Source organism: Lagopus leucura, unplaced genomic scaffold (assembly GCF_019238085.1).
Source record: "Lagopus leucura isolate 7727_CA_CO unplaced genomic scaffold, USGS_WTPT01 Super-Scaffold_100002, whole genome shotgun sequence".
Lineage (NCBI taxonomy): Eukaryota > Metazoa > Chordata > Aves > Galliformes > Phasianidae > Lagopus > Lagopus leucura.
Window position 1 is genome coordinate 50834055 of NW_024962263.1, and position 10689 is coordinate 50844743.

At 37.9% G+C, this 10689-nt stretch overlaps 1 protein-coding gene across 1 annotated transcript in view; it reads left to right on the top strand.

The window, feature by feature from the left end:
* The window catches only part of LOC122179230 (chloride channel protein D-like), a 74120-nt gene extending 66403 nt beyond the window's left edge, over positions 1 to 7717 (top strand). Inside the window, exons 14-16 of the mRNA XM_042869982.1 lie at positions 3509 to 3605; positions 4602 to 4697; positions 6670 to 7717. Of these exons, the coding sequence (XP_042725916.1) occupies positions 3509 to 3605; positions 4602 to 4697; positions 6670 to 6900 (424 nt within the window). The 3' untranslated portion in view covers positions 6901 to 7717. The remainder of the gene's footprint in view (positions 1 to 3508; positions 3606 to 4601; positions 4698 to 6669) is intronic.
* Positions 7718 to 10689: the final 2972 nt, after the last annotated feature.

The following is a 10689-nucleotide window of genomic DNA, read 5'->3' on the forward strand; positions in this document are numbered from 1 at the left end:
ACTTTGGAGCCGCAGTTCCTTTTTATGTCACTCCTCCAATATTTAGAATTTGTAGTTTCCTCAGATAACTGGCCATCTTGACAAGAAAAGAGTGACACAATCAGCTGTCAGATACTTTTCATTCCTGATTTCCATGCCAAATCTGACATGTGGATATTGGGATAATAATGTGTTATCTTAATTAGGTGTATTCCATAACGTGTGGTTTATAACAGACAGAGCAAATGAAACTACTGCAGTGCCTTGCCAGGGTATCTTTGAAATGAGATTCCCTACTTAAGGGTTTTCTTCCTTTTTAAATAAATAAAGAGTAAACGAACAATTGCAGACTCCAAATCTGAATCCTAGCACTTCCTGTTAAACCTCACAAAATAGTGCAAGAAACATGTTTGGTCTGCTTTCCAAGGCTTGATGATGTGATAGGAAGGATGTTGTATGTAACATCAAAGAACGGTGTTGTTATACCTCTGAAGCATGACTTCTGGAAGTCCAAGTGAAATAATGTATGTTCTTTTTTTTTTTTTTTTTTTTTCTTTTGGACATGGCAGTTTTTAATAGGCTTGGATTCTTATCAGAAATGTTCCAACAATTTCCTTCATTGTGTTTGCATGTACTTTCTTTTTGACTAGCAAAATTTCTCTCACACTTCCCAAAGCCCTGTTAAGTGACTCCCTTCTGGGTTTAGTTAAGAGCACTGCTGAGCAAATTGTGAGCTGCCAAAACCAGCCAACAAACCACTGGTGATGAGAGAACATTTCTGCTCTTTAAGCCTGTGCTGAACATTGCTATTTTTTTAATTCCAGCCCATGATGTTCAAGCGGAAAATGGTGAAGTTTGGATTGTGGGCAGCTTGAGCAGTGTTTTGGACCTGAGTATACAGAGTCCTGGCAAAAGATTGGTGTGGGTCATAACTTTTGCATTTGAAGTCTATATACATATGTTAGGATGAAAGTGTTCCTGGCCCAGTGATCATTATAGAAATTGACTTTGTGGATCTGTACAGGATGATCTAGGACTGGAATGTAGATCTCAAGTTGGATATTAGAAAATATTTCTTCTCAGAAAAAAATGGTGAGGTATTGGAACAGGCTGCTCAGGCTGGTGATTGAGTCACTGTCCTGGAGCTGTTCAAAAGCTTTGTGGATGTGGCATTGAAGGACATGGTTAGTGGGTGGCTTGGTGGTGGTGGGCTGATGATTGGACTAGGTGATATTAGAGGTCTTTTCCAAACTTCATGATTTCATGATTCTATGATCTGTGTGTTTATTTCTTACTGGAATTGATTAGAGACATACTTGTGAAAGATTATAAAATGTGAAGCTGTAGAGAGCCCTGAAGAAAAAAAGAGTGAAGCACCAACGGTATTTCATAGGGCATGACTGGGATAATTTCTTCTCTGTTGTGTATATTGTATTTTCCTCTCTTTCTTCCTCCAAACGTAGTCTAAAAGGAATGGATCTTATCTGTTGCAGCATGTCTGCACTGTTCTTTGTAAGGTGTTCTCATCATTGTCCTCAAACCCGTCCATTAATTGTCTACATGACAAACTGATTTTCTTCCGCAAGTTCTTTGTACGCTCAGGTCTTCCACTGTAAAAGGATCATAGAACTACATAATCGTTTGAGTTGGAAGGGACCTTTAAAGGTCATCTAGTCCAACTCCCCTGCAATGAACAGGGACACCTACAGCAAGAGGATATCTATATCCCAGACACAGTTATTCATAAATCCCATTGAGATCCTTGGATGAGATACCAAGGCCATGTCTACATTAAGAAAATACAGATTGCAAGAGTGGATCTTCAGGGTGGAACAGCCAATGGTTTCAAGAGGAAGGAGACTACTCTGTAATGCTAACCAAAACATGGCAGGTAGAAGCAATGGGGTGGTTTGCTTCAAAAGTGTCTTCCGAATATGAATACAAATGCAGAGATAGTCATACCCAAAGTATCTTGGATTTAATTTGGAGAAAAGATGGGCTATATTGAAGACCAGAAACATGTAATATGCTGTAATATGCTGGAAATCAGTTTAATCTTACACCTTCATGTGTGAGTGCTCATGGTAAGTTTTTGAACTCTAGAGCTTTGAGCCAGCTTCACCAGATGAAGGACAAAGAAGTACAGAGTAGTAAAGGGGAGACTGTTTGGAAAGAAAATAATAAAATGGTAAAGAGTCTGCTGGTCAGGGATTGTGGGGGACCTGCTTCTACAGATTCCTGTTTACTCAGTGTGGAACCTCTCCAGCTGGAAACATGAAGGCATGCCAGACATAGCCACAGATGTGCTTGTTATGAAGGAGAGCGTGGAGAAGGGCTTGAACCTAGTTCTTCCATATCCTATCCCTAGGGAGGGCCACTAACCACCAGCTTTTGGAGCTGGAAGGCAGGTCTACTTGGTGTAAGTCCTCTGCTGTTGAGTGCTAATCCCACCTTGAAGCAGACTTAATCTTTCCCAGGAGACATTATATTAAAAGTAGTAAATTCCTATAATAAGTTGGGGTTTCAGAAAATCAGTATTTTCTAATACAGAAATATTTATTTGAAAAATTCCCAGGTTATTTTTGGCGTTTCAGTCACAGAAGCCACTTTATAGCTCCCTTGCAATGCCCCAGTGAAGGTTGTGTGCTTGGTTTCCTCTGGGTCCCTCAAGCACAGCATTTAGCAGTGTATTGCATGTCTGCATTTCTGTAGTAGCTGCTAGCTGTAACTATGGAGGAGGGCTAACATGATGTTAAGCATGTTGCAAACTAAAAGGCTTTGTGGTGGTCTCCAAGATGTTTGTTATCTAAATATATTCAAAAAGCTGGAAATGGGAAGTGCAGATGGAGCATGTGTGTACACACAGTGGTGAAGCAAAGAAGCACTAGATATAAATGACATTTTAAATATATTGCATGTCAAATCTTCTTATATGTAGTATGGAACGGGAGAATTCTAAAAAAAAGTTTTGAAATGATGTAATGATTGTTAAAGATATCCTAAATTAAGGGACTTAGTCAGCAAGAATATTAAATGCCTTAATGAATTCTAGAGAGCAGTACTGTGAGAAAAGGTTTCACTGATGATTTAAAATGGGTCGTGAATTTCTTGCAGATCTCATTTTAATGTGGATGTTACTTAAGAAGGATGTGGGAAGGCACAACAGGCTATCTCCTTAAATGCAAATAGCTGTATTTGCATACTATTTATGTTGCTTTGTTGGGTGCAAACTACTGACTGCATAAGCTCCTCCTGCCAAGCAGGCTGATCCAGGTCATGTGTAGGTAGGTGATGTCTTATAATTCAATTAGCCAAACATAAACCAGAAAACACCTGTGTGATGCTGTAATTGATGATGGAAGTTTAGGAAGGTGAAATAAGTGATCAGCCCACTAATACTCTATCCATTATATATCTGATGGATAGCAAAGCGTTGTGTGCTTGCTTTATAAAATTTGTCTCTCATAACGAATGCAGTCCCTTTGTTTCTTTTATGCTTTTTTTCTTAAAAAAAAAATAAAATCTTTAGGTTAGAGCTGTACATGTTGCTGGAGAACGAGCACATCTTTGAACCAGAGACAAACAACGAATCTTTCTCCTTCTCACATCCTCTACCCTATGAGAAGGTAACATCTTTTCTGTCAGTTCTATCCTTGTTTAATCAGCGAATATATTGGGTGATTTAGAATGAGCTCAACATGAATGAACATTAATTCATTTAACGTGGCTGAGAAGAAAGAAAGAAGTGGTCAGGTACAATTTAAATTAAAAGATGAGTAGAAAGCTTCTAGGCACAGCTGTCATAAACCATAATGCCACTCAGAGGCTGAGAGTTGCACAAGAGTGCTGGCAAAGCACGTCCTTCCTCAAATAGGCTGTTCCAGTCCTTTCTTTCCCAACTTCTCTACAAACAGCAGATTATAATATTTAATTCTGTGTGGGATAGAAGCTCTGTGAGTGATTACTATTTGTAAAAGTTTTCAAACTTGAAAAGCATATAGCATTTTTGCTATGATAGGTGACTAAAGGATTTTTAGGAATAGTAAACATTAAGTGTGGTAAAAGAAAATCGTGTTTTATCAAAACAAGACTGGTAATGGAGTTCAAGCAGTTTATACAGGCACAACTGGGAAGTCATCATATATCACTGAGGATTGGTCTGCAAGTGGAAATTTTGCTGGCAAAACAACATTGAGAGTGAACAGGGCAATTATGCATGGGATGAGGTGTCAAAGAACAAATAGGAATTCCTATGGAAAAGGATGGAAGGTCAGTTGATGGCTGATGCCAGTTTTATTGCATTTTTTCTGCACTATTTCATAATGCAATTACCACTTAGTAACAGTGTGGAAAATCTCACCCTTAGGCCGGTGCAACTGACATTGTCTTAATAGAGACACAGTTAGTTACACTAAGAAAAAAAATCCTTTTTCTGAAGTACAGAGCATTTTATTTTGAGTGCTAGTTTAAGTTTGATTGGCAGAAGAATTTAAAAAGGACAAGCTCTGCCAGAGTAGCTCTGCTAGAAAACTTTTTCCTAGAGACAAACTGGAAGGCTTTTGAACTGTAGGTTCTAATGTGCAGTGCAGAAAGAAAGAGAAATGGATTCTTGCCTGTTCCAGATAACAGTGGAGAAGCTGCCCAAGCCGTCGCGCCTGGCCATGCTGCTGAATCGCTACACTACAGATCCCCGGTATCAGCAACTCTTCATCAATCTGGTAAGGCTGAAGCCAACTCTAAAAACAAACATTTCCTCCATGAACAATGTGTTTGTTATATTTTCTCATTTGTTTATGATGGCTGTGTCAGCCGCACTGATTTACATAAACACTGCCAATCCTGGGACGTTACACTCTCAACAAAAGTAGCTGAGTACAAACAGCATTCCGAAGTTTTAATTCATATTGTATAAACATAACAGATGTTGATAAAATGAGCCAAAAAGAAAATACAACAAAGGAGACCATTTCAAGGGGGCTTTTGATTAAAATACATTCCAGATTGACAAAATGATACAATGTTAATGGAATAGATCATTTAAATGTCACTGTTTGGCTCTTATAGACCTATAAAGCAAATATAAAGCAATGCTTTCGAGTTTTTAGTCTCCATTATGCTGCAGTGCCTATACATCAACTTATAAATAAAGCTGTATTTCTTCCCCCTTTCCTTTTTTTTTTTAATCCCTGCTATGACATTACCACATTTGTTTCCTAAATACTGTACTAAAATACTGGGTCCAAAAGCAATAATGTGTTTGGTATACTGAGCAAGCCCTAAAATAAATACGTTATAAACAAAATAAATGTAGTTTCTGCCTCAGTGAATTTCAGCACTGAAACTGAAATGGCGGGCACAGTGAGAAATCTAGGTGAGAGAGAGCTTAGGCTCAGACGGGTTTTATTTAAAAAGATAATATCAGCCCACGTTCAATGAAGATTAAGATCCATCTAGTCTAGATTCCTCATTTTTGAGATAGCTATCAAGAAAGAAATGCTCCTAAAACACATTATCTAGTTTTTGTAATAGATGGGGAAACTGAGGTGGAGAGAGAACACATGGCTTTCCAAAGTTCAAAAACACGTCATACACAGTAGTAGAAGCTGGCTCTGTTGGGACTGAATCCAGTCCACGAGTTATTGGGCCAGACAACATTTTTTGCCATGGGTAACCCATTCAGTTCAATGAAGTTGCTCATTGCTACCTAACTTTTTGTACCTTATGTGATCCCTGAAGCAGAAAGGTTAGCATCTCTTCCAAAAACTTGTTATTCCTCATGAAAGGTCTTTTTATGGAATCCACAGAAATATTCATTCTGAAATTTTTGGTCTTAATGATTTCCTGTGGCAGTGAATTCCACAGCAAAAATGTATGTGGCATAGAAGAAATGAAGCATTTCTACTTTATTTTTTTTTTTCTCCTTATGTCTTTGAATATTTTCTGAATAAATGAAAGGGTAAGAATGGACATGTCACCCTATACTATGCATTTACTTGTATTATTTTATCATCTTTTTGTTTCATTTTTCCACTGGGAAAGAATACACTGGGAGGCATAATATATCTTCCCTGACAGAAAGTGTCCAAGTCACAAGTAGGATGCTGTGTAATTACATGAAAAGTAAAAACTTAGTGAACATCTACATAAGCTCGGTTAACAATAAAATTAGTTTAGCTGCATCCCTATCAAGTTATAGACCTTATTGCTTTCTGTGACCAGAATTCAGTATTTGCAGTCTTCTTCCCAGAGCCGTGTGATTGTTTTCTTTGTCCTCTTCTTCACAGTCTGTGTTTCTTCGTGAATTGACTTTTATAAGCATTTACTGAAAAATATTACAGGATATAAGAAATGGTAGTGTAATGAAATAGCAACTATAAAACATCTGAGACTTAAGAAATATTGGGGTCATTGGCTATTTCAAAGTAAAAACTCAGACCACGTCAGTTTGGAAAGTTCTAGTCATAAAAGCTCATGTACAGTAAACCTGATGGTTTAGCAAAAAAAGAAAGTGTTTTTTACTGTGGTATCTCCTGACATTCTGACTATAATTGGGGATGGGAAACATGAGAGAAAAGCAAACATCCCTCAGGTTTAGGACCTCTCCCACCCTGGCCTCTGCTTGCAGTCCCCGTGGCAGGGATGTGCTCACATTTTTGTGTTCTCCCCGTGTCTCCCCTCTTTGTCTTACAGGAGCCATACATAAACAAATCGGCCATGTCAGTCCAAGCTCATTTCTCACTGCAACGCACGTATATCATCTTTCGCACCCTGGGGCTGCGCCACCTCACTGTGGTCGACTTGCAGAATCGAGTGGTTGGTGTGATCACCAGGAAGGACCTGATGCCTCTCCCCTTGGAGGAGAGGCTCAGACTCCAGCTGTCTGCACACAGCCCTGATGGGGGGAGTAGCCTCTGGATTTAAGGCAGTGGATAGTGGATTTAAAGCTATGGATGCATTCTCGGGATTTGTCGCTTCTTTCTGAGCTCATGCTTCTTCAAGAAAAAATAATCAGAGCTTTTCCACTTGATCCCTTCTGGAAAAGAGATGCTTAAAAGCTGTTGTAACTAGACATGTGGGGCTGCAGCCTAGAGCTACGTCTCTACAGCTGTTTGGCGATTGCAAAATTCATTGACTTAAATGCTTGCGAGGCAGAATAGGAATTCATGTATTTATGAAAGATGCATATAAAATCAGATCTGTAGGATGGATATTAAGGAGTCTTTCTTCACACTGTGTCTGTGCCTCCCAATGAAAAAATGTCATGACCCCTAGCAGCAAAGTTATGCTGACAAAACCTTTGAGCTAGGACTAAATTTCCAACCACTGAACATCTGCTTCCAAACCGACGTTTTTATGTTGAACCATGTAAGTTTAATTGAAAGGAAATACTGCCTTGAGAGAAGCAGCCCATTGAGAGGAACAGGGGATTGGGCTTTCATATTGGCCTATGTGTTACTGCAATCCAAAGGGTGAATTGAAAGTGAATGAGAAATCTGACATGCCTTTCTATTGCTTACAGTTCTTGACTGCTAGAATAGGCTCTCTTTCTCTCTTTTATCCTGATAAGAGAACATTTTTAGTTCAGGTCATGTGTAGGGAGGTATGTAACAAATTCTCATAATGGGGATGTAGCATGATAAATTGTCAGAGCAGTTTTTGATAGCAGCATATTTAGAAACTAGAAAAAAAAGTAAATAATTCGTCATGATTTTGTAGTCATGCAATGTTTGAAAGTTTGGAAAGGGTTGGTTGTTAATAAATTAATGTGAACAATTTTTTGGACGAAGACACTGTTAGATCTCCTTCTATGACTTCATAATTGATGTTTAATTTTATTCTGTTAAATACCATAGGGATTCACACAGCTTTGAATATCAAAACCTAATATGCACAAAGGAATTCACCACTATTAATGCTGTTATAATGAATATCAAGAAAAACCAGTAATAATTTACTGTTTCTAAAAAGTTGCCAAATTCCTGAAAATGAATTTCTGGTATTTGAATCACGCAGCTTTGAGTCTCTTATGAATCAAAGATTTGTTGGATTTTCTCCTATTTTCCCTGCTGGATCTTGTCTTAATTAACAATAATGTTGCTTTTGTAGCACCACAGAGAATGCACAGCTCTTTAAAACTGAAATGTCCAAGTCAATGCAAACAGCTGGCAGACCAGAAATGTGTGTAGGTACATGAGAGAAGCTCTTTAAATGGTCAGTTAAAATATGGTCGTGTACAAGACGAGAAATGCCTTCTCAGTCATCCATCAAAGAGACACAGAGCTGGATGTGTATTCAGATCATGTTACAGTTCGTAATGTTTTGTTCATTAGCATTTTAGTAAGGTTGCTGTCACTGTCAGCCTATGCCTCACCTACCCAAAGAATGCAAAAAAAATTCTTGAAGGAATTAGGCCTGATGTGTCCAGAGTTTTACTGGCTGATGGTGCTAGCAGAGTAGGAGATCTAATCTAAAGAGATTAAGGGATTTCCCTTGAACACAGCAAGAATCAACTTTTCTTGTGATAATCAAATCTGAATAACCTCATTGTGAATTTGTGGTTTTGTTTAAAAACTGTTGATTTCCTTTTCATTATCTCCTGCATATACAAAGCACACAGAGGCATGGGTAATGTAATTGCTTTTTGTTGACAGTATCTGTGGCTAAATGTCTCAGTGCAATCTGTAGTCAGAGTGTACTGTGCTGGAGACAGCTGGGAAATCAGTAACTCATTACCTGACTTTGAACAGGTCACTTAAATGCCTGGCAAATCATTTTCTGTGCCTTTAAAATTGGAATGATAGCATGGACCCACCACAGCTCCTGTGAAAAGCATGTGTGCAAAATATTATAAGAATATAAACTATTTATAATAATACTTTGTGCAAGCCAATTATAAAATACATTGTGAGAATCCTCTGTCCTGTGTCAACAAGTATGGTTTCTAATGAAAAGTTCACACAATTTACATGGAACATCTTGTAACTAAATTGTGAAGTAGGGGGAAGAAGACACACTACATTCTGCCATTATCTAGTTATACAGCTAGATAACTTTTTATTTTATTTTTCTTTTATTTAATATATGTGTGTTCATGAAGACAGGTGAAACAGAATTCCTTCCCCAGGACTTCCTGAAACAAGAGGCTCCTTCAATATTCTTGACTACAGAGAAAAATCCATCTCATCATGAACCATAATAGTGTAATACATATAGAAACATGAAAATAGCTGAAATCTGTAGGAAACTTTTCATCAATATATGTTTCCCATGATGCACATATAAAATAAGTCTCCAAGGAATGGCAGCAACAAGTAGACACATCAGCTGACTGCTTGGCACAAGATATTTCTGTTTTTCTTGTCTGCTAATAGTGAGTGGTAAATTTTCTGCTATTCCATCAGTTGACCTGAAATAAGGACTGGATATTTAAAACAAAAATACTAGTTTTATGAAAAATACAAATCATTTCTCACAATTTCTGAACACAAGTCTCTGTGATAGAGTTTTAAACAAAATACAAGTCACAAGGATTACATATTTTCATTTTGTGCTATGCATCTACCCCTCTTTCATCTCACTCTCTGTGATGGTGTTTTTCCTAATATTTCTTACTCTCTTAAGCTTAAATTTAGCTTAAAAAACAGGCAGACTAAAATTTAGATCTGGGTTTGAATTACAGTGTTGCAAGTTTCCCACTGTTCAATTAAAACATTGCTGTGAACGAGCATAAACTATCCTGAGGGTTTTTTGTGGCATGCAAACTTTACATATTGTTTTTCAGATATCCTGTAAAGTGCACATCTTTATGTATGGTACGTACCATTCCTGGTATTTTTTTTTTTAGTTGTGTGATAATTGCATACATTGGAATTAACTGCTGTGCATTTTTAAATTGCACAGTTTATCATGCTGTAGAACCCTCTAATGTTTCTTGATTTGCCACTTATTCTTGCTTACATTTTTAAATTTGATTTTTGTCCTTCCTTAATTGCATTTATTTGCCTACCATGGATGAAGGAGTCTAAAGGAGGGAAAACAGATGAAATTCTTAGTACGTACTTTATATAAAAATATGACTGTAAGGACTCAGAAACCAACATTGCTAAAGGTACCTGTAATAGGATATGGACTCTTACCTCAAGGCTGAGATAGCCTTGTGCCAAAAAGCTAACAGGAATGGAAATGTAACCAACTGTACTCTGAGCAGTGCCTGGAAAATCACAGATGAGGAAATGCTGCAGAATTTTCCTGTAGTCTCCGCTGGCTCTTTTCACATAGCTTCAGTTAACAGGGCTGTCAGTATACCTCTGGTGATCATGAAATCATTTAATGAAATGAAATGTAACCAGCTCTCAAACAATGTAGTGGTTAATTAAGTGTGACCATCAAGTCATGGGAATCATAGCAGTATACAAGGGAATGCTTGTTCATTCCTGAAAGGCCTAGGCAAGAGGAAATACATGATCGGCACAGTTATCTAGATGTCTAACACAGTGTGGCATGGGAACGCTGGCATCAAGGTTCAAACACTTGGAGGAGTTACTGCTGCTTACTCGAGGTTTTGAAAGAACCAGAATATTTGTGATTGTTAACAGATAGCTAGTATCCTTGTGAGAGGCCAAAGCATTGGAATGGCTGAGTGACTTGCAGTAACTCATGAATCTGGCTAATCTTGCTTATCTGGGATCACTGATTCTGTGCAAAGCCTCC